This window comes from Podarcis melisellensis (assembly GCF_964234715.1).
Source record: "Podarcis melisellensis genome assembly, chromosome: 9".
NCBI classification, from domain to species: domain Eukaryota; kingdom Metazoa; phylum Chordata; class Lepidosauria; order Squamata; family Lacertidae; genus Podarcis; species Podarcis melisellensis.
The window spans coordinates 50,545,091-50,569,891 of NC_138541.1; the positions used below are offsets into that span (position 1 = coordinate 50,545,091).

The following is a 24,801-nucleotide window of genomic DNA, read 5'->3' on the forward strand; positions in this document are numbered from 1 at the left end:
GTAAATTTTTGAATAACATTTTGTATATTTTGAGCATCAGGAAAGAAAGAAAAAAGAATAGCAAGAGCTGGACTTGAGACCATGAAGCCAGTTAAAAAGATGTTGCAGCAAAAGACCATCTTAGAGTATCTTACTTACTTTGCAGGTGAATTAGGGATAAGGCCCCGCAGCTGTCCATGAAGAGCATCATGTATATTGCCAGATGAATACAGCCCAATGGGAGAGTTATAGGCAGAGCTCACCACCTGTCTTTTGTTATCGAGATTTGCTGCTGCAACAAAAGGCTGGGCCCTTCTGTTGTGAGCTGTACCAATGGGCTTGAATTCCTGTGCACAACAGGCAGACAAAATACACAAAGCTACAATGCACATTAAAGCCAATAACAAGCACAATTGGCAATGCTGCTACTTATTAATAAAATGCACTCGCTGCAAACCACTAAGCAAGCATCCTGTGTTTCACCATAGGAAATATATGGAGGAGTATAGGGAGGATATATACTTATAGACAATAACATGTCATTGCTAATTTCTGTAGAAGAAACTGTAAATTTGGCTGTGCAGCTAAGTATGGCTGTAATTAGATATTACATAAGAGGTGCAGTCAGTATTAGCAGCCACTGTGCCCTCTGTCTTCCCCAGTAACTTCTAGTAATCCCAATATGAGTCAACTCACATTGTCATTGAAGTTTATTTGTCCCTGCAAATTGCATCCAATAAAGGGACATGGTATTGGCAAAACTCTGCATTACACATGTAATGACATAGTTTGGATTGCTAGACGTTATCAGGGATTGGGGAGGGGGTTCTCTGTCTCAGATTAAATAACAGAAACCTGCAATCCTATGCATATTTAATTTGGGAGTCGGTCCCCTTTAAATCAGTAGGATTTATGTCAGAGTAAACATGTTTCAGATTAAACTGTGAAATACTTTCAGTCAGTCTTGGACATGGATAGCTTGCCCTGGCCACAAGGCATTGGTAACTTTAAGACTTCGATTATTGCAATGCTCTCTGTGGAGTCAACATTGGGCCCAGTCTGGAAGCTCCATGTCAGGGAACTGACATCTAAAGCGCCGCAGGTGCAAAGGCTCCCTGAGGTTGAGAGAGCAGTAGCAGCGGAAGAGGGAACCAGTAGAGGGCAAGCAAGAACTCCAAGGGAAAGTGAGTCGGAGGGATGGCTCAGAGACGCTTCAAGCGAAACCAGTGGGGAGGTCTCAGGACCTCCTATAGGGACACCCACACCTCGACGGAAACTGTCACGCCGAGAGGCCAGACGACGTGTTTCCGTTAAGGAGCTTTTATGTTGGAAACGTTTCCGAAAGCAGCCACTTTCGGATTCTACTAGTGATTGACGCAGCCATGCTGGAGGGGCTCCGTCACAGGCAGAGGTTTGAAAACCTGATCAAACTCTGAGGGACTTGCATTTTACGCACAAGCAGCTCATCGTCCCATCACAGCAATCCGAAAGTCACCGAAAGCCAGCTTGTGCAGAGAGAAGCATCATGAGCAACCCAGCCGGAACCGGGGGTGCAGGAGCAGCTGGAGGGGGTCCAAGCCTGGAAGAAAGGTACAGAGCGTTGGAGATCCAGTTGGCGCTGCAAACGGCGAGGCTTGAGGAGAGGAGGGCTCAGGATGCAGAAAAGGGAAAGGAGAAAACCACCCCGCTCGCCAGAAAGGTACCAGGATTGGTGCAGAAATTCGGGGGGGATCCCAGGAACTATCATGCCTTTAGAACAGAGATGCAATACGCTCTAAACTTGCAGTTTGATGACTTCCCCGACGAGGAATCGCGAGTGGCGTATGTGATTGGCCATCTCGAATCCGGGGCGAAAGATTGGGTTAGACCCCTGATGGCAGCGAATAATGAGATCTTAAAGGACACGAGGAAGTTTTTTCGTGCCATGGACCTGATGTTTTCCAGCGATATTGAGCAGGGGGTGGTGCGAAGGCAGTTAATGGCTTGCCAGCAAGGAAGCAGATCTGTCCGTGAGTACTGGACTGAATTTACTATGCTGATTCATAAATTGGGGTGGGACCTATCGGCGGAGCCCATCCAAATGCTTTTCGAAGAGGGGCTTTCTTCAACCGTCAAAGATGAGCTTTCCCGGGGGCCCAGGGCGGAGTCTATGGACCAATTAACCAAATCTGCGCTGGCCATAGGAGCGCGCCAGGAGGCGAGGGCTTTGGAAAGGCGGGAAGGGAAAGGAGACCGTTGGAGGGAGTTCCGCATTCCAGACATTCCAGAGCCATCTTTCCCGCCGGCAGAGCCGATGGAAGTTGGAACAGCGCGGGCGCGCGCAGTTTCAAATCCCAGTGAAGGGCGGAAGAAGGAGGGAAAGAGCGCCAAGAGATGTTATCTCTGCCAACAGCCAGGGCACTTTGCCAGAGTCTGCCCACAAAGAAAGGAATGGCAAGGGATGGCAGGAGCTGTTGGGGGAAAGGAAGAGGAAAGCAAGGAGCAAGTAAAAGCCAACGCCTGGCTGCCACCATCGGGGCACAGCAGCCAGGCCAAAGAGCAATGAAAGTGCCCATGCCAGAACCTCCCAGACCTGCTTTAGTGATAGAGGTGTTACTAGAACTGCCAAACGGACACCCACTAAAGGTCAAGGCGCTTTTGGATTCAGGCAGCTCCTGTAATTTCATGAGTAAGGAGTTTGCAGCTGAGCACCAGATACAGACCATCCCTTTAAGTAACCCCTTGCAGGTGACTACGATTGACGGCAGAGAGCTGTTGGGGGGAGAAGTTAGCCAACAGACTGTCCCGATGATAATGAGAGTGGCAAGGCACACCGAACAGATAGCGTTTAATGTGGCCATCCTGGGAGGAGCGCCCATCATTTTGGGGATGAGCTGGCTGGCGCTACACGATCCGCTAGTGGGCTGGCATCAGAGGGTGGTCTCCTTTGGGTCAGCGCATTGCCTAGAACACTGCAAGGAGGGGAAGGTCTCGGGAGGAGACAGAGTCACCCTAGCGGGGATGGAAGTGATGGGCAAAGGGAAGGTGCCCCCGCAATACGCAGATCTGAGCAACGTATTCAGCGAAAGGGAAGCAGACAAACTGCCACCGCATAGACCCTTTGACTGTCAAATCAACCTACTCCCAGGGGCCCAACTCCCAGTAGGCAAGCTGTACGCCATGTCAGACAGGGAGATGCAGGAGCTGAGGGAGTTCATTGACAAAAACTTGAAGCGAGGTTTCATCAGAGAGTCCCGAGCGGTGGGGGGCAGCCCAGTGTTTTTTGTGGACAAAAAGAACACAGACAAACCGAGACTGGTGTGTGACTTCAGGGCCCTCAATGCAGTGTCGGAGCCCCTGGCTTTCCCTATGCCCCGAATTGACGACATTTTGACCAGAGTAAGGAAGGGAAAGATTTTTACAAAACTGGACCTGCGGGGGGCGTACAATCTGATACGCATAAGGAAGGGAGATGAATGGAAGACCACCATGTTTACCCCTTTGGGAGCCTTTGAATACCTCGTTATGCCCTTCGGTCTACAAGGGGGCTCCGCCTGTTTTCAAGCTTTTATAAACCACGTTCTGGGACCTTTGCTCTACAAGAACTGTGTGGCCTTTTTAGACGACGTGTTGGTGTATTCGGAAGATGAGGAACAGCATGTGAGGGACGTTCGAGAAGTGTTGGGCAGGCTGCAAGCCAACCAGCTGTGGGTGAAACTGGAGAAGTGCCAGTTTCATACCAAGGAGGTGGAATTCCTGGGGTACCGCTTGTCAGACAAGGGATTGGCCATGGATCCAGGCAAGGTTCAAGCGGTACTGGAATGGAAGACACCGAAGACCAAGAAGGACGTGCAAAGATTCTTGGGGTTTGGGAACTTTTATCGGAAGTTCATCAAGAACTTTGCCCACTTGACGGCGCCCATCACCGACTGCCTCAGCAGCAAGAAGAAATTTGTTTGGACGGTGGAGGCGGATCGAGCCTTTGAAGAACTGAAAAGGGCTTTCGCCTCGGAAGAACAACTTCTGCATGTGGATTTACAAAAACCCATGAGAGTGGAAACAGATGCATCCGACCGGGCTATAGGGGCGGTCCTTCTTCAACCGGGGAGGAGTGCGTCGGAGTGGAGACCGTGTGCATTCTTCTCGCGGAAACTGAATAAGTCCGAGAGGAATTACACGGTGTATGACAGGGAACTACTTGCCATTCACGAAGCATTCCGGAGGTGGAGACATTTATTAATTGGGGCACAACACAAGGTGCAAGTGTGCACCGACCACAAAAATTTAGAGTATTGGAGAACAGCTCGAGTGCTCAACCAACGACAAGTGAGATGGGCACAGGAATTCTCCAAATTTAACTTTGAGATTTGTTATGTGCCAGGCCCAGAAAACGTCAGGGCGGATGCGCTCTCACGCAAACCAGAATATTGGGAAGGGGAGGAGGTGATCGAAGAGAGACATGTCATCCCGGAGGACCGCTGGGTGTGTGGGGCGGCGCTGGTGGGGCAACGGGAACTGGTGGAGGAAACGGAAAATGATGAATATGCCCAGGATAAGCTCAGAGGTCTCAGGGGGGAGGGCGAGAGCCCCGGAGGTTTTGAGGAAAGAAATGGGGCATTGTATTACAAAGGGGCACTGTATATACCCGAAGGTGAATTGAGGGGGAGAGTACTCAAGCAGTTGCATGATAGCCCCACGGCGGGACATTTTGGGCAACACAAAACCATGTGGTTGGTTACCAGGGAATTTTGGTGGCCTAAGGTGAGGGAAGATGTAAGGGAGTATGTAAGAGGGTGTGACCAATGTCAGCGAGCCAAAGGGGAAAGAAGGGCGCCGGCAGGGTTATTAGAACCTTTACCCACACCAGAACGGCCTTGGGAAGCGATATCAATAGATTTTATGACGGATCTGCCAAGGTCCAAGGGGAAAACAGCCATCATGGTAGTAGTAGACCTGTTAACTAAGATGTGCCATTTTGTAGCATGCTCACATGCAGTCACAGCGGAAGAAACGGCGAAGTTGTTTGTGGAACATATCTTTAGGTTGCACGGGGCTCCCTCGAGGGTGATCTCAGATCGAGGCAAACAATTTACTTCCAGGTTCTGGAGGAAGCTCATGAGCTTGCTACACGTGGAAGTTAATTTTTCAACTGCCCGGCACCCTGAAACCAACGGGCAGGCGGAAAGGGCAAATGGCATTCTTCAACAATATCTTAGGTGTTATGTCAATGACAGAGAGAACGATTGGGTCGAAAAGTTGGCGTTGGCAGAATTTGCCTACAATAATGCGGAGAATGTGTCCACAGGGATGAGTCCCTTTTTGGCTAATTACGGGTGTCACCCCAGGGCATTTCCAGGGGAAGGAGGGGAGAGATGGAGCGTTCCAGCGGCTGAACATTTTGTAGAAGAGATGGAAGCCATCCATCAGCAGCTCCAGCTCAACTTAGAAAGGGCCAAGGCACAATATAAGAAGCAGGCAGACAAGAACAGAAGGGAAGGTGAAACCATAAGGGTGGGGAATCAAGTGTGGTTGTCAACCCAAGGGTTGCCGTTCAAAGGGGGTTGTAAGAAACTGAGGCCCAGAAGATTGGGACCCTTTGAGGTGATTCAGCAGGTCAACCCGGTAGCTTTCAAACTCCGATTACCCAACCACATGAAATTGCACCCAGTGTTCCACAGGTCGTTACTGTCACCATACAGGGGGGGACGTGAAGGGGAGCACGTCAGGGGACCAGCCTTGGAAGAGAGGGAACGCCGCAACCATGTAGCGGAAATCCTCGATTCCAGGTGGAAGGGTAATCAGGTGGAGTATTTGGTGGCGTGGGAAGGGGAACCGGAGTCAGAAAACACCTGGGTAAGTGCAGAGGAAGTCAATGACGAGGTTTTAACAGAAACGTTCCACCAAAGGTTCCCGAGGAAACCTCAGCCTATAGCAAGGTTTAGGAGGGAGTATTTCGGCACCACCGATGAGGAAGAGGAAATGGAAGGGTTCGCGGAGTCGGAGTTGGAAGATGGAGGGGACTCTGATGACGAAGAGTACCTAGAGAGTAGGAACAGCAACAAGTGGAAGGAAGTGTTCGCGACGTCGGAAGATGAGGGAGGTTCTTTCAGGGGTTTTACCTCCTCACCGCCAGTAGGAGAGGAGACGGGAGGGGGTGAAGGGGGCCCTGGAGGGGAGGTGGATGTCAGGGAACTGACATCTAAAGCGCCGCAGGTGCAAAGGCTCCCTGAGGTTGAGAGAGCAGTAGCAGCGGAAGAGGGAACCAGTAGAGGGCGAGCAAGAACTCCAAGGGAAAGTGAGTCGGAGGGATGGCTCAGAGACGCTTCAAGCGAAACCAGTGGGGAGGTCTCAGGACCTCCTATAGGGACACCCACACCTCGACGGAAACTGTCACGCCGAGAGGCCAGACGACGTGTTTCCGTTAAGGAGCTTTTATGTTGGAAACGTTTCCGAAAGCAGCCACTTTCGGATTCTACTAGTGATTGACGCAGCCATGCTGGAGGGGCTCCGTCACAGGCAGAGGTTTGAAAACCTGATCAAACTCTGAGGGACTTGCATTTTACGCACAAGCAGCTCATCGTCCCATCACACTCCAGCTGGTGCAAAATGCTGCAGCTGGATTGCTAGTAGGGCCAAACTACCACCAGCACATGACTCTAGTGCTTAAAAGCTTGCACTGGCTATCCATATATTACTGGGCCAGGTTCAAGGTTCTTGTATTAATTACTGCAGGATATTTATAGCTGTCAAATCAAAAAATCATGTTTTTCTAGCTAGGCACATAATAGGGGCTGAAGCTCATAGAGTTTTCCTTCGGTTCTTACTAGAGAGGACTGTGATATCCCTTCCCTTTTGTGTCCTGACAGGAAGAGGTATAACATAGTATGCTCCTCCCTTCCTGGGCACACCTTTTTTTCTTATAATACCTGTAACCTCCAGCTCAGACTCTATCTCTAAGCTAGACTTTAATGTCTCTTAGTAACTTAAATAGCATTTTAAGCCTGCCTACATTTTGCTGCTGTAACTGCTGTTCTTGAAGATGTAGACTGAGTGAGTAAATGTTATTTTAACTTTTCCAGTAAACCTATTGTGTGGTTATTATTTGAGGGGGAGGAAAAGGTGGGTAATATCAGGAAAATCCAGCCTGCCTTAAAGCACCCTGGTTTATTAATGTTATAAGGCTAAAACTAGCTTATACAAGCTCCCTTTTAAGTGGCAAAGGAATGGCACTCTGCTGAACTCAACAATGTGAGGAAGGATAAAATCTACTAAACATATCCTCTCCTAGCCTCAAATCAAATCTCAACAATTGCAAGACAACAATTGGGGTCAGATATTTTAAGGACCACTGATTCCTTATATCCCTGCCTAATTGCTGAGATATTTGGGGGAGTCACTGTTAGTGATCCCCCATAGCTCACATGCCCAGTTCATAGCTATGCATTCAGTATTGTGGGTCCAATTCTTTGGAATATGCTCCTCGCTGGGATCAAACAGTCCGCCTCTGTTTAACTTCTGGTACTTCTTATTTTAGCAGGCATTTTAATGCTAAGATTTTCTGATTTTATGTTTTAACCAGATTTGTGCTTATTGAATTTTTTGTAACCTTATTGTTTACCACTTAGAGGCTACTGTTGAGACAATCCTAATAATAATTTGCAGGTGGGATTCAAGCACATTTCAGGAAATTTAGGTTTGTGCAATTAGTGTGGATCAAAGTACTCTAGCACAACATAGCCATTAAAAAAAAATCTGACTTTTTCAGTTTGGAAAGTGATAGGTAAATAGCATGGAATAAGCAAATGATTCACAGGAAGATGTATAAACACACTGTAAGCAAATCAAGATGAATTCTCCTTGTTGTATATCGTGGGTAGGCAAACTTAGGTCTGGGTCCGGATCTGGCTCAACCGCCTTCTAAATCTGGCCCGCAGACGGTCTGGGAATCAGCGTGTTTTTACATGGGTAGAATGTGTCCTTTTATTTAAAATGCATCTCTGGGTTATTTGTGGGGCATTGGAATTCATATGTTTTCCCCCAAAATATAATCCATCCCCCCCACAAGCGCTGAGGGACAGTGGACCGGCCTCCTGCTGAAAAAGTTTGCTGACCCCTGTTGTATATCCTCCCACAAACGCATCAGAACAAATGCTCTATAAAGACCAGAAATAATCTAATTTCTGCATAAGCTTTGTGCAAGCAAATCAAGATTTATGCTAAATAAATAAGCTGTCTGGCAGAGCCCACAGCAATTTTTGAAATGAAAAGGCTAAATAACCATTTAAATTTTTTTAAATGCATCTATTTTCCACATGTACTAACGTCTAGGCATATTTGCTTGAAAAGTCTCACAGCCACAAATCAGCTTAACCTTCAGTAAAAAAGACATGGACACATAATAGGTATATATATATATATATATATGCAGGTTTTGGTGTCCTCGGGTGTCTTCCCGTGTAAAAGTTGGGGTGTCTAGGCGACGTTTCGACGAGGTCTCACTCGTCATCTTCAGGCTGGTGCTTTCGGCTTCTTGTAACAAGAAGCCGAAAGCACCAGCCTGAAGATGACGAGTGAGACCTCGTCGAAACGTCGCCTAGACACCCCAACTTTTACACGGGAAGACACCCGAGGACACCAAAACCTGCATTCCTGTACCCGTGAAAATCTACGAAAACATATATATATATATATATATATATATATATATATATATATACCAGATCCAGAGGCACACAGAACGCCATCACCAATCAACCACACCAGACCCAAACCCAGACCCTCTCCACAGATAAATTACAGACACCATCCAGTAGCCAAACCATGGAGGCACCTCCGGATGCTGCACCCCCCTGCAATCCCTACACAGATCTGGCTGACACAAGCCACAAAACCACAGCTCGCCCCTATACACGAAGCCAAGCCAGAGCACAACTAAGTGCAGTACAGCCATCTTCTCAGAAAAACTCTTCACAAAGTTCAAGAGGTCAAGACACAAAGACTTTAGCAACTAATCCACACCTAATGACCCACCTAAGTGGTACTCAGGATATCACTCAAGAAATCACTCAGGATATCCCTCAAGTAATTAAGGAACAAAAGAAGAAAAGGCACACTAGCCTGGGAACTTCCTCTCTGCCCAGAACATTGGAGGCTATACACCACACCCCCTCAACAGTATTTATAGGAACTCAAACACTGAGATCCTGCTCTGTTCCAGTAACAAGAAGCCGAAAGCACCAGCCTGAAGATGACGAGTGAGACCTCGTCGAAACGTCGCCTAGACACCCCAACTTTTACACGGGAAGACACCCGAGGACACCAAAACCTGCATTCCTGTACCCGTGAAAATCTACGAAAGCATATATATATATATATATATATATGTATGTATGTATGTGTGCGCGTGCTAGATCAGTGTTCTAAAAGTAGACAAGACTAAGCTGAAAAAGACCCAGCATATAAGCAAACACCCTAGTGTGGAGTTCTAAATAGAAGTATTCCAATATCACTGAAGTCAAAGGACAAAAGTGCCACTGAAACCAAAAACCCAGATCTAAAGCCTACTTAAGTGAGGCTATTCACTTGCTTGAGTCATTTTGGTTGATTTAGTAAACTAATCTTTAAATAGTGTGGGCACACCTGGCATTGAAATATATTGTAAACTCAGCCACGTGTTTCAGCTGTGCACATTCTGTAGCTAGAAGCAAATGCAGCAAACCCATAGCATGCCATATTTAGCACAACAGCATCCTAACAATAACATCTGCAGTTGTATTTTTTTATCCAAACACCCACCCTTTGTCCATATAGCTGAGAAAATATGCTTAAAAATATGTGGGAAATACTTGTTAATATCTCAAAAGCCAGACAGGTTGAGCAAGATTTCCACTTGTTTGGTATATCAACCTAATGGGATGGTTGATAAATGCAAAGGTTTATACTATCAGTGGGGCTTACTTCCAAGTAAATGTGCTTGTGGAATCAAGGTGCATTTCTAAGAATGCAAGTAAATCCAATATAGTCAGAAACCATGTTACTGTATATGTAAATTAGCTTTGATAAATATATCATCAACTAGTTTTTGACTGGGATTAGTTTACAGATGGAAGTGCATAAAGAGTACATATTATAACAACATCATGTTTGTAATGTCTTACTGTAAAAGTATATCATTGCAGCAATGAGTTTGAGTTAATTTTAGTTTCTAGAAATATCACCATGTGCACAAAGTGTAAATGGCAAAGCAAGCAACAGAAAAAATAACAGTCCAGCTTTTGCATTTGTCATATGAATAAACCTCTAAAATTTGTCTGATTTGTCTGATAAATTCACTGAGAATTCAAGACCAAATTTAAATAGTAATCACTGCACATAATTTATGAGTCCCAACAAAGCTGTTAGGGGCATAATCACACAGATAGCTCTAAATGGTGGACATCTTTTGAATTTTACAAGCATCAGAAGAGTATTTTCAAACAAACCAGTTGGCCTATTTATCAGGATGGCATTGTATAGGTTAAAATGTGTGGTTTGAAAAGACCATTTTCAGCATTGTAAAATGAATTCAGTATTTTTGATTTTGACATATTATTTTTTTACTGAGATTTCAAACAATGCAGTATTTCTATTATGTGTGCTTTAGTTTCCAAATATTATTACTATTCAAGCTCACAGTGTGGTGTGCCCCTAACATATATCACAAGTTACTTCAGATCAGTTCATCTAGAATAATGGCTACCCGAATGGGTAATCCGTTTAGTGTCACACACTAACTAACCATAAGCATGCATTGTTAAGAAAGTTACACCAGTGTTACATCCAGGATGGCTGTAAATCAACTAGGCTGAGAATACAGTAGAGGGTTTCTGCCTGACCAAGGAAGATAAGACTCCCTCAGAATTCTGAGACTTAAAAATTTCAATTTGGGGACACACCCACATTATACATTTAAAGTACTGCTATACCACTAACAGTCATGGCTTCTCCCAAATAATTCTGGCAATTGTAGCTTGTTAAGGCTGCGGAGAATTGCTAGGAGACCCCTGTTCTCCCCACAGAGCTACAATTCCCAGTGTGGTTTAACAATAAGTCCCTCTTCCCAGGAAACTCTGGGAATTGTAGCCCTGTGAGGGCAGGGGCTCACCAAACAATTCTCAGCTCCCTTAACAAACTACAATTCATAGAATTCTCTGGGAGAAGCCATGGCTGTTCAAGTGATATACAGTAATAGTGCTTTAAATATATGGTGCGGATGTGGCCTGGGTTAAGACAGTAGACTTATTTGGATTAGGTGTGATACTCAGGTGAGTGAGGATGGGTAAATTTAACCAGGAGTCCTTGGGGCCTTTCCCTAGAAGCTGTTTTCAGTGTCAGGACTTGGCTCTGGAACATCTGAGGTATTAAGAATTGAATGGCTCAAGATCATGTCCAGAACAGATGTAAGAATCTTACAGCTTCCAATGGTTTTTCATACAAAAGTATAGGGATGTACTGCTTTAAGATATCTTATGTTTAACAGGAGGTTAACTAGACGTTGGGAAACATAATAAAGATGTAAGTAAGCTGCTGCAAAATACAATGGGAATGCTGCTGATTTAAAGTGATTTGCTACCTGTGGTTCAGCTTCCAAGTTTACTTTGAATGGATGTGGACTACCATCTTCTGTTATTTGTGGAGACCACATTCTTGTTTCTGCCCTGTAGGGTGAAAAATGAAGAATCCTTAATATAGCACATCTGCATTCAATGTGCTATGCAATCCCAAAGCCCCCAAAGCTTTTGTCTCCCTTTTATCACAACATGAAAACCTATCTTTTAAATAAGTTAACTGTTTATTTGTATATTAAATATTACATGAAAAGTAGACAATACTGAATTGGTAACTAAAGAAAAATAGGACAGTGGTCCTTTAGTTTTTGTTGAGTAGGGAAAATTTCAGATAATGCTTGTAAGCTTACTTGTGGCAAAAGAAAGATAAGAGGAATTGTGAAAGTCTAAGGATGCTTCCAAATGGCGGTTTAATACAGTGGTACCTCGGGTTAAATACGTAATTCGTTCCAGAGGTCCGTACTTAACCTGAAACTGTTCTTAACCTGAAGCACCACTTTAGCTAATGGGGCCTCCTGCTGCTGCTGTGCCGTTGGAGCACAATTTCTGTTCTCATGCTGAAGCAAAGTTCTTAACCCGAGGTACTATTTCTGGGTTAGTGGAGTCTGTAACCTGAAGCGTATGTAACTCGAGGTACCACTGTATTGCAAATGCGTCATTGGCAACAAGTTATGTCAACTTAACCGAATTATCTCAGACAGGGTAAATCTAAATTAAATGTGGGTGGGATGCAAGCTGGCATTTTGAAGTCAATGTGCATGGATGCTGTGAAAAACTTTGCCTAAGCGGCACTGATCCCCCAATAAATACCTATCTGGGAGCACCCCATAGCAATACAGGCAGGAGTGACTTTCTGGGTGGGGTGGAGCCACTATACCAGCTTCCTAGCAGATGGACTGCTGTTGCTTACTCAGAGGGAGAGGAGGGGAGAGGCAGTGGGGATGTTGGCACTAATCTGCTGGTGTGTTTGCACCACACCAACCTCCCCACTTCCTTGTCCCTCCCAGTAAGCAACAGCAACACACCTACCAGGAAGCTAGCAAAGTGGCTGCGTCCCAACTGGCGAGCCACTTCTGAATCCAAAGTGTTTGGTTTTAAACAAAACATAAAATGGATACAATCAACCTGTTTTGGTTTTTTTTTAAAAAAAGAAAAGGTTGTGCTTGGTAAGAATGTGTACAGTGGAAAAGCTGAAGCATGTAAGGACAATGGTAACACCAAGAATAGAATGGGTGGGCTATATCTTACAATGCAATTAGGTGAAATGCAAACTTTTGCCCTTTACTTCAAATTGAGCTGGGATTTAGAATTTGGTTGTTTTGGTGTCTGTGAGAAAGCCATTTCCGACCCTTGGAGAGGAGAGGGGGTTGCGGTCTAGCCCCTCCCCCCAAGCGCGGGGGCTGACCTTGGCCCCCGCGAGAATTGGGGGAATCCCTGGGCGTGCTCGCGACCCTGCCCGCCTATCGGCGGGCCGGGGGAAGGCATGGCTTAAGGTATTTTAAGCCGGGCACGCCCAGGGTCCGCCCTCTTCACTCCCGACCAGCTGAGAGGTTTTCCCATCCCACCCACCCTTAGACGCTTAGGCAGCCGTAGGTCGTCATGACCTTGCTATGGACTTCGGTTGGTCGCCGCAAGGGGCCTGGTAGGAATTTTTCCAAGTTGCCAATCTTCGGCCAGTTGGTTTTTTCGCCTACCTCATAGCAAACGTCACAACTTTCCCTGTATTGGCGGTTAGGCATTGGCTGGGGTTCTATTGTTATGCAAATGGATGGGGGGGAAGGAACGCCATCACCTTCCCCCAGGAAATTGGGTAGTCCGGTAGAGGACTCCGAGGGGCGTTGTCTTGTCCGAAACCTAGCTAGGTAAGGGCCCCCGGCACGCCCCAAGCGGTGACACCCGTGGGATCCTAGTTGGCGTACTTCAACAGGGGCCTCCCACGGTTTGTGTTAAGCCTTCTCGGACATCATGCCGGGTAGCGGATAGGAGCCAATGCCTAGGGCCAATACCTTCAATTCTCTAATCAATAAAGTTGTGGCCATTTCATGCCCATTAAACTTAAACATCGTGTCCTGTGTCTTTCTTTCTGGTGGGAGGGGTTTTGACACGCAAGAAGCAATGCCCCAAGTTTTCATGGACAATAGCATACTGGAATTTGAACCAGCAGCCTTGGGCCTGGAGACAACTTTCCTTATACCTCAGAGTCATACTCCTTTGCTGAATTCCTTGTTATCTTATCCAGCTACTGTCTCCAGCTTCTGCAGTCTCACACTCCTCTTGTTGAGTCCTGCAGGGCCCTGACTGACTAAACATTGCCCAATCCAATTCCAGCTCACTCTTGAGCAGCAGGTTATTCTGTGCTCATGCTTTCTCCCTGTCCTTACTTTGCTTGCTTCTGCCTGATTGGCCCCTTGACTAGCATTTATTGCTCTCAAATCACCCACTGATGGGTGGCCTGGGAGGCAGCCTCATTCCATTGTGTGCCTTCCCTTCAAGGCCAAACTAAGTACTATTTTGTTTCGAACCTGTAAGGAGCAGTGCTGTTTATCAGTGGGACTATTTAGTTAGAAATAGTCTGAGAAGCTGCATAAGATATATTACACCAAGGTAAACAGGACTAGGAATTGTCATGGCAATCTTGCCACATTATCATGCCAAGAACATCTAAATCTAGGATGTTGGGCCCAGAAATCTATTGGATCCATGGCTATAAATGTTTGTAATCATCAGATAATGGCAAACTTTAATTTAGATGGGAAACATTGAATCCATTACAGTGGTACCTCGGGTTAAGAACTTAATTCGTTCTGGAGGTCCGTTCTTAACCTGAAACTGTTCTTAACCTGAGGTACCACTTTAGCTAATGGGGCCTTCCACTGCCGCTGCGCCACCACTGCATGATTTCTGTTCTCATCCTGAAGCAAAGTTCTTAACCCGAGGTACTATTTCTGGGTTAGTGGAGTCCGTAAGCTGAAGTGTCTGTAACCCAAGGTACCACTGTATTGTACTCCAAGCTTATGGCGAAATCTTACCTCTCAATTTTCAGACAGAGCTGGTGTGACGCTGCTTTAATTCTCTCTTGTGCATCATTGTGAGTCATGTTCTCTGTGCCATAGCCATCAATAGCTATAATGATGTCACCAGGGCACAAATTGGCTTGTGAAGCTTTGCTTCCTGGAGTGATCTGAAAGAAACACAAGATGTTTCTTTTAAATGATAAGTAGACCTGTTTCCACCTAAGAAGTTGTATTGATTTCAGCGCAACTTATTTTGACACAAATAAGGGAGGTGGTGGAACTTCACTTAATTTCAAGTATGAGCTGTAGTTGATTGTGACAGGCATGTAAGCATTAGCTTCTATTTTTTATTATTATTTTGGTGCTAGCTGATATTTTAGCATTTATTTATTTATTTCATAAAATTTATACACTGTTGACTATAGAAAAAACAAAGCTGTTTACAAAAAAAACTCAATAAAATTATATGGCAATAGTTTAAAACATGTCAAGAGTTAAAATACTAAAAAAAGCTTATGTTCAGAAGAGTTTTGGCGCTGCCAGTGAGGACAGACAACTGTCATCTACATTATGTTGCATGACATGGAATGTGCAGCAAGGGACCATGAGTCAACAAGTCTATCTTCAATGGTAATATACGGTAGATTTCTCATAGGAATTATAATGCCATTGTTTAGCAGTATGGCTGTATAAAACAGAAACTTGCTCTCTAATATTTTCATTATTTGCTTTGCATATGGATGGGGTGATGATGGTTGGCACACAGGTTATATAATTTGTTATGCTTTATCCAGTTTTATGCATGTAACAGGTTTTGTGGTTGGCTTAATACTTTTGAAATTTGTCATAATTACAAAATAGAGGAAATAGCAAACTTTGCTCACTCAAGTCTGGTGTGGGTGATGGTTGCGGCCTGGCAATCTTGGGACTAGTTTCTTCCATGAACCACTCCTTCCTATTGGTTTCTACACCTCTCCTTGTGAAAGAGAATGTTAAACTGCACAAGCCTTTTCTAGAAGGCTGAAGAATTCCAGAAATATTTCTCTCTTCAAAAAATACCAGACATGAAGTATGTCTGATACAGAGTTTAGCAAGTGATATATTGGCTTGAGCAAATGCTAAGGGTTTTGGAAGTTCCAGACCTGATCTCCTCCTCAGCACATTCCAGTGTTGCACAGTGGTAAGAATGTCAGGCTAGAAGCTGGGAGTCCAGGATTTAAATCTCCACTTAGCCATGGAGTCCACTGGGTGACCTTGAGCCAATCACTATTTCTCAGTCTTACCTACCACACAGGGCTGTTGTGAGGATAAAATGGAGAGGAGGAGAAGCATGTACACCACCTTGAACTCCTTGGTGGAAAGGTGGGATTCTAATTGTAGCAAGAAATAAAGATTTCAGACAACTGAAATGGTTTCCAAACTTTTGTTGCATTGTCACAAAGTGACCAAACAGAGAATATAGTCTCACTTTGGGGATTTATTTTTTTAAATTATAATTTTGCCATTGAGAACACTTAGGGGTAATTTCTGGTATGTTGCAGTTTCATTACAATGCCGTGCACAGCACAGCATTTAGAAATCTCATCTGGTGCAGCCTTCCCTTTAATGTACCAGTTAACACTTCAGATAGGAGATTCCTTGTCTACATAATTCGCCCCTCGTATGTGAAAAGCTAGTGTGACTGAAAAAGCTTCTGATGTGCTAAAATTTTTTATGCATACCCATGTTGGATTTCTACCTGTCATGCCATTAGTGCTCACCAGCCCTACTAGGGAATAAAAGTTGTCTGCCTTACTAATGTGTGGTTCTTACTGGTGTGTGTATCCTGGTTCTCAAAAGAGAGAGAGAGAGAGCTATTGCTTAGAAGCATCATTGCTTGATAAAGTTTTTTGTGTGAAACATGACAATATTGTAATCTACTTGTCAATTGCCTAATCTGTAAATCCAGCTTCTCACAGTTATTAGACAAGGAAATATTTTGCTTCTTGCATTGATGTGCTTAAGTGTCTCTTAGCATGCTTTGATTAATCCACAAGCTGCTCTTTTTGCCTTAGTTGCATTTATTTTGGTGGCCTTCAAGCAAGCAGTGCAGTATGTTGACGATTGGGCTGCAGTTCAATCCACTTCTATACTTAGCTTGTCTGGATTATCTGCCCTGAGGTTTTACATTTGCTTGAAACCTTCCAGAGGGTTGTCTTACTGTATTTGGTTTGGGTAACCACAGATAGCTTTTTGATTATGACATCACTTCTCTAGATAAACAGGTGGTAGTAGCCCCTTCTGTCTCTCCCTTGTGAAGTCTTTACCTGATTGACTAGGCTACTCTGTTTTGCTATGGTCCGTTTAAAACTCTACGCTACTAGAAAATCAATTCCAAAAAGATTTATTGCTTAATTTGAAAGCTATTTTTGAATGATCATGCTGTCTTGTCACAAATTGATGGGAAATTGGCATAGCTAAAGATTTTTTTAAAAAAAATATGTACATCTTCATCATGAAAAACATAGATTTGTCCTGTATCATTTTCCTAAGGATTCAGTACAATTCTCTTAAAATGATAGCCTGAGCCATTAGGAAATAAGTCCCTCATCCGTAAATACCTTTACTTAGAAAAGTCCAAAAAGTTGTCATTAAAAGCTCCCGATAGTGAAAAGTTAAAACTATACAATGTATGGTAGACACTATTGCCTTGATGCAATTATTCTTTGAAGGTGTGGCTCCCTTTAATGTGTACAACATGGGGAACCTGCAGCCCTCCAGATGTTGTTGAGCTATAACTTCAGTCAGTCCCACCATGTAGCCAAAGACCTGGAATGACAGGAACTGCATCTTCTGAAGGGCTGCAGGTTCCTTGTCCATGGTATACATGGATCCCACTCAATCTTCAGGTGTTCCAGCACTCACTTCAAATAAGGGTTCAGTTCTGGATGTGCAAAGGGATGCTCACACAGAGCTTGTTCCTTCCATTGAAGTGTATAGGGAAAGTCTGATTATCCAGGAGCTCAACTTCATTTACCGGTATTTGGAGTGCATGCAGACATTCAACCTGAGATAAATGTATTCTTAAAACTGTAACTGTGGCTGTGTTCACACTTCCATTTACTGTGCACTTACTGTGTTTCCACTGTTCAGATTTAAATTTGTGTTCACACAGTGTTATCAAAAATGCATATGTATCCTGTACTTTGTTATAAAATGCTACGGTTTGGTGTTTTGTTTCTCAAACAAAATAATTTGACTCCCATGTATATTTCCTATGGTTTGCACGTGGATAGTTCAAGATACCCTCAAGCCAGTTACCTTAAAAATGGTTAACCTAAGCTGCTTTAGGGCCATTGATTTTAGAACTTGCTCTGATAAATCCATATCTTTTGGATCAAGGAGTTAATGTTTTATTGAACTGATTTAAAGTATTCCGGGGCTTGGGCCCGCACTTTAGAGACCCATTTCTAAATACTGAACTGTTACATATAAATGAGAAAAAGAATCAAAGTAGTTGACATATGTTAACATCAAACAGATGTACCAGTAAAACTCAAGGCATCCGTCTTCACATTTGTCTTTTTATGTAAACACGCCTTGCAGTGCAGAGCAGTAGGCCTTGAAACAGACAGTTAATGAGTCTTGTTCAGCAGCTCCCAAAGCTACTTGTCTCATAGTGACTCAGATAATACCAAACAATTTACTTCTCAGTAATTAGGTATAAATGCAGCTCCTCTTTTGTTAATAGAACTTTAAACTTGACTGAGCTTATTGTAAACAAATGCAGGCAAGAAGCCTAGCGTTACTAAAATACTTTTCTTGAGAGATAATGGAAAGTCCTTCCCTCTTATAATGCCATAAAAGGCAATAGGAGTCCAAAAACTCCACAGTGTCTTCTATTGTTTTTAAGCTCAGACATTGTTTCCCTTTCTCCAGTGTGTCCATGTCAGATGCCATAAGCATGCACCACGTCAGCTTACATGTGCTTTGTGCATTTTAGGAAGGTTAAACACTCAGAGTGCATGGAGTTTTGGTGAAACAAACTACTCTTTGTTTACGGTACTAGCTAGCTGTGTTGGTTTTTCTTTAAGTGCCTAAATTTAGTACCTTAACTCTAACAAGAGTTCTCATTTGAAATACTGTTAAGTCAGCAATAATTCTTCAACTCCTTACACTGGCATTTTTTATTTGTGTAGTTGTACTTTTTCAATCAGACAACAAATTTGAGATGATAATACGTTTAGATATTCTCATTCTGCAAGGAATACTAGCTGTATCTGTAGCATCTAGTGAAACTGAAGTTGTTTGTAAAATAGTGATATTGAAAGTATATATCATGGAATTTTTAACACTTAAAGGGCACGATCTGCTCTGTAAGGCTACGATCCAGTGCGTAGTTATTTGTGAGTAATCACCACTGAATGCAATGGGAATCTATTATGAGTAAGCCAACAAAGGGCTGTACTGTTAATCACTTTTCAAAGATCTATTGATGTCAGTTAAGGATGTGCCTGTCATTTCAATTGACCTCAGTGAGATTTAAACTACTTTGTTTTAGCAGGAGCATTTTTATTTTTGTTATTTATTTCAAATATTTATCCTATCTTTCAGTCCGTAGAGGTCGTCAAGGTTGTGGCCAATTAATTCTACTTGCGCATGCAGTAAAATGCATGCAGTAAAATGAAATAAATGAGAGAGGTGTTGAAATCACAGTTCTTGCATAAGGCATTGGCACTGACTTTATTTGATCAGCATTATAAAGTAATGGAAAATGCAGAAATGTGAATTCCAAAATTAGGTCTCACAGTTTTTGTCCACAATGGCAACATTCCACATCCTTGTGCATGCTGCCTCAGGATAAATATATGGAGTGGCTGTGCATGTTTGGGCAAAAATGTATATCAGTCTGGATGGCTCAACAAGGATTTATGCTCCTGTAAAGGACGTTGTGTACAGATGGCATGGCCTTGAAATAGTTTGTTGCTAATGAATCAATCCTAAAACTATATCACCTCTTTGCTGATTTTTGAGGTCAGCAAAGTAACCTCAACTGATTCAGTATGAAGACTCTCTGAGTTAGCATTCTAATATACATGTTAAGTTGCTCCTAGATGAACTCAATAAAATTACTAACCTGATTTGCTTTAGGGAAGTATATCCCACTTGTCAACAAGTTCCCAGTTACAAACCAACAGGGTGAGTGTGTAATCATTTTGAAAATATCTGAAGTTAGCACTCAGAAATGTCTACATTTGATCCTTCAGTTGTCCCCTTATTAGGCACAACTAATTACATCATTACCCCACTCTCCCCGTGAACTCTCATTATGCTGATTTTGTGTGAACTTACCCTAAATGTGAAAATGAATATGTATAGCTCCTTTCCCCAAGAAGGTATCCTGCAAATTCCTTTTGTACAACTTAGTTAAACTAGTTAACTGACACCCAGCTGTGTTGTTGTATGGAGAGGCACATCGGGAGTGGCTTGAGGAGGTGATGAAATGGAAAAGCAGTGGGCTAGAAAAGGATTCTGCCCCCTTGCTTCTCTACCTCAAATTTCTGACTCCTTGAGTTTCTTTTCACTAGAATAAGTAGCATAAGGGTTTCAGTCGAAGAGTTTGCATGATGTTCCGTTCTTTATATATGCCATCTTAGTGCTTGAACAGGGAAGACAACATCCTTTTTAATTTTCAAGTTATCATATGCACATTAGAGTTCCAGTTAGGTGAAGTGAAGTGGGTGGCTGTGTACCTCTCAGTTTGAAAGCAAAACAGCACAACCAAAAATAAGGAGGTGGTTTCTATAAACTTGAGGGAGCCCTGGGTAGATTGAAGTATGCAAGTTTGTAAATTAAAAGAAACCCCCCCAAAATGGTCCAAGAAGAACCTGTGAGTTTCCAGGACATACAGAATATAATACTAGTTGAGCCTATATGGAGAAAACAAGAACAGACACATCTTATTTCATCAGAGATGGAAGTTCTAGGTTCACATTAATGCTATGGTTAGGAACTCCTGTATTTGCTGCTACATTTTGCTTTTTTTGAGGAGGAAATTCAAGTATGCAAAAAATTGAATTTATCCATTGCTTTCTACAGGTTTCTCTCATTTCTGTCCACAGGGGAGGTGGGAGGAAGGCTCTGAAAGCAGTGGAGGGGTGAATAATCAAGATATTACAGGAGGAAGCAAAGGAAAAGAAGACACATTCTCCAGTTTCTTAGTCTCCAAACCCTGACTCCCCTTCATGTAGAAACAAAATGCTCAAGTTTGGGGCTGGCAGTGAGACCCAAGCTTAAGCTCTCTAGCAGAATTTATGGGGAGGGGGCAGGGGTGGAAAAGGTGTACTCCCACCTTCTCCTAAGCAGTTCTATAAATGCCCTGTTCCAGGTTGTCTGAAGCTAAGCGGTGGGGGGTGGGGTCACTGCACTGCAAAATTGTGTTGCAAATTTGGCCCTATTCCAAATCCCACTGGATTCAATGGGGTCACAGGTAAGTGGATTACAGGACTGCAGTCCAGTATATCCTGTGTCCCCTTACCTGAGAGTGATTCCATTGAATTGAGTGGTTTTCTTCTTCTAAAGAGACATATCTAGGATTGCACTGGTAACCATTCATGTGGTTGGGTAGATGAATACTACATCAGAGTAAGGGGTGCATGGGAAGAAATAGCAGTGTCAAGTCTGCTCACTCTTCTTGACAAGCATATTAAAAGAAACCCTTCAACCATTGATTGCACAGTGCAAAATTAACAACCACCTGTGTTGTGTTCTTTAAAAATACAAAGCATTCAGCAAAGCATGTCTTGTCTGAGGATGAGCAAGACACCATCACCTCCTGCAGACTCCACACTTCTACAACTTCAAGGATGCCATTGTAAGAAAAAGAAAAGAAAAGGGAAAAGGACATACCCTGGATATGATTAACGGCTGCTTAAAATCTATCCCTCCTGTCAGCCTGAAGCCCCAAGGCGCCGGTCCTGGGAGGACAACGTTCTGTGGCATTTTTCAGCAATTTTCTGAGGGTATCTTTAATGGTTCCCTTTTCTTCTTCCTCCTCCCTAGATCTCTGTAAGAAAGGGTTCCTGTCAGCTTAGCGGTGGTTCCCTGGACTGAGCAGTAGAGCCTCTCTCCAGCACGCCTCAGAAGTTTTTGCTTTCCAGCTGCTGTATATCACCCCTTTATCTCTGCTCCTCAGTGACGTCAGCAGTCCCAGGCTGCCTCCACTCAGAGGGGGGAGCAGTACCAACTTTGGTAAACTAAAACCTGGACACTGCTCTGTGGACTTTACAACTCCCAAGCAGCTTATTAGCTGTTTCCCAGGAGTCTCCCAAGCCTGCACTCAGTGGCGCTTCGGGTTACAGCCTCCCGTTGGCCTCTTAAAACTGGCCGGCTTCCTTTTTGATGATGTGGTGATTGAATTGTGCATCTCTTGACCACCGAATCTGTGCTCTCTAACTCTCTGGCTGTCCTGCCGGTCAATTAATACGCACCTCAGAATAAATAAATACATAGTCTTCCTTAGTTTGTCTCTGCCTCTGCCTCCCCTCCACTCTTCTCCCTTGATTCCTATGTGCTGCATTTTGGTTAAGTTATTCAGGAAAAGTTCCTGTTCCCTTGTAAATTCATCATGCATATTGATGGCACTTTATAATAATTTAAAATGGCAATATATTTATTTTATATAAATAATTGGTTTGCAAAAGAGACAGTTTGCCAAGCACTCATTTCCCTTCTATTCACTTCCCACATCATCTCTTTTCTTCATATTAATATTTAAAATTGCTACTATAAGATTTATTCATGAATTCATTTTATTTCTTAGTGTGTTTGTCCTGCCTTTTGGCCAAGAGAAAAGGCTGAATTTCACACAGTTTGCATTCTGTTTTTCCCCCAAAGAACTCAGGGTATCATATTCTGTTTTCACAACAACCCTGTGAGGTGGATTGTATGACAAGAGTGCCCAAGGCCATGCAGTGACCTTCAGAGCTGCAAAGGGATTTGAATTCAGGCGTCCCCAATTCATGCTCTAGATGCTGTTGACGTGATTTGTGTAATGTAAAGGTTTGATTCCCCCCCCCCCTTCATGATGAAGGTTTTTTTTTGCCAACATGGTTACCATCACAGAACAAAATTGCAAAGCAGGTGAGGAAGGCATTTACAATGAAGCACTCATGGCCTGCTCAAGACATTTTGCAGCCCAAGGCAGAATAGCAAATAATGCTCTCCCTAAGGGTATGTTCACATTAGCAGTTTTAAATGTAGCAAATATATTCCGCCCCCCTGTGTTTCAAGCCATATTTGCATGGTGTTCGCATCAGAGATGGGGCAGGAATGTCTTCACCAAGCATGCACAATCTTTTAAGTTTTCCCTTGCAACCTGCTTGAATTCCCAATTAATGAAGCTGTTCACACCATTCTGAAGTACTAAGTGAATGCTGTTAGTTTTCTGCTTGGATGGAAGGTGGTCTCTTAGAAGTAACACATGAATCAGCAGTATTTGACAGGAAACCACAGGATTGATATGGATTGTGGCTAACATGGCTTCAAAAACTAGCAGTAGGAGCATCCTGGATGTGGAATATGTAGTGATGCAGACATACCCTAAATCAAGGTGCAGAATATTATTATTTATTATTGATTACATTTGTTGGTGTCTTTATCTTGCCCAGGGCAACCCGAATCATATCCAAGGCTGGCCAGGTTATTTTGGCACTTGAAACAGAAAATCCCACATGTGCTTCTTGATGGAAATAAAAATACAACAATAATAGATGAAATAACTAACAATATGCTATCCTTCCATGACATCCAAGATGAGCTGCCTGAAGCACTTGATGAGGATCTGTTACTTTTGGGAGTTAATGAATTACAGTTCATGATGGGTAGGGCTGTAAATTAGTAGTTAATTACTTGTGTTACTTGGAGGGAGGTATCACGTTTAATCCCTGAAGTGAGACATGATCATATGACTTTGGAATTAGGCTTGATGGTACCTATAGAAACTATTGGGCTAAACGATTGCTTGGTTTGATTTGATTATAATTTACCTTCCCAGCACATAGCATCAGAATCTGTGTGCAGACAGACCAGAGTTTGGTTTCTCAAAAGTATTTTGAATCCATTTTTAAAATTTACATAGTTGTTTGTTGCAAGGCTCCTCCAGATTACCTCTTTGAGCTTTCAGCCTGATTTACTTGCATGGAGGTTAGAATATAGCTGTATACACCTTTAAAGCACATGACTTTCCCCAAAGAATCCTGGGAACTGTGGTTTGTTAAGGCTGCTGGGAATTGTAGCTCTGTGAGGTGTAAACTGTGGCTCCCGGGATTCTTTGGAGGAAATATAGGGTGAGTGTTCAGCCTTAGGCGAGTCTTTATTGAATATTCATTCGTTGTTTGCTTTACGCTGCTCAGATTTGTTTGCTATGACATTGAGCATTTAGTCTAAATTGCTGCTTCAACGTTTGTATGCCTTCCTGTTAATCGTTCGTTCATCCCATTCATTGTTAGTGCATTTCCCTGTCACTGTCCTAAGCACAAAACCCCCACTTTTACAAAAATGCCTTTGTTGTGTTGGGGTGACAGACTGCTTTAATCCACTTTAATTGAGCAAATCTAAATTTCCTGGTATGTATTTGAATCCAGTACTGGCGCTGTGGTCTAAATCACAGAACCTAGGGCTTGCCGATCAGAAGGTCAGCGGTTCAAATCCCCACCACAGGGTGAGCTCCCGTTGCTCGGTCCCAGCTCCTGCCCACCTAGCAGTTTGAAAGCACGTCAAAGTGCAAGTAGATGAATAGGTACCGCTCCGGTGGGAAGGTAAACGGCATTTCCATGCGCTGCTCTGATTCGCCAGAAGCAGCTTAGTCATGCTGGCCACATGACCCAGAAGCTGCACGCCGGCTCCCTCAGCCAATAAAGCGAGATGAGTGCCGCAACCCCAGAGTCAGCCACAACTGGACCTAACGGTCAGGGGTACCTTTACCTTTACCTTTTACTGACAGTTTGGAGATGATCTGAATGAAATTGGTTGAGCCAGTTTGTTAATATCTGCTTTCTTCATAACTGAAAATCTTAAGGAGACATTTTCCAATTTTTTTGTTTATGTTTTTGTTAAGTGGTATTAAATATAAAAATTCTTTTGAAACTAACACCAGCCTGCTGAAGTGCCAGTGTGTGTTCTGGAACCTACTATGACAGCTTAGTATTGTGACACCTGAGGCAGTAGGACTGACTCTGGTCAGT

The 24,801-nt window shown here is 43.5% G+C and overlaps 1 protein-coding gene and 1 long non-coding RNA gene across 6 annotated transcripts in view; one reads left to right on the forward strand and one right to left on the reverse strand.

Annotated features, from left to right (window-relative positions):
- The window catches only part of PDLIM3 (PDZ and LIM domain 3), a 32,143-nt gene extending 10,261 nt beyond the window's left edge, over nucleotides 1-21,882 (reverse strand). The window contains exons 1-4 of one of the 2 annotated variants that reach the window (XM_081926551.1): nucleotides 21,467-21,882; nucleotides 14,594-14,745; nucleotides 11,570-11,654; nucleotides 139-326 (exon numbers count right to left, since the gene is read on the reverse strand). In XM_081926551.1, the coding sequence (XP_081782677.1) occupies nucleotides 139-326; nucleotides 11,570-11,654; nucleotides 14,594-14,745; nucleotides 21,467-21,559 (518 nt within the window). In that variant the 5' untranslated portion in view covers nucleotides 21,560-21,882. The remainder of the gene's footprint in view (nucleotides 1-138; nucleotides 327-11,569; nucleotides 11,655-14,593; nucleotides 14,746-21,466) is intronic. The other variant, XM_081926550.1, reaches the window with a different exon arrangement.
- The window catches only part of LOC309378434, a 95,355-nt gene that overhangs the window by 13,126 nt on the left and 57,428 nt on the right, over nucleotides 1-24,801 (forward strand). The window lies entirely within an intron of this gene.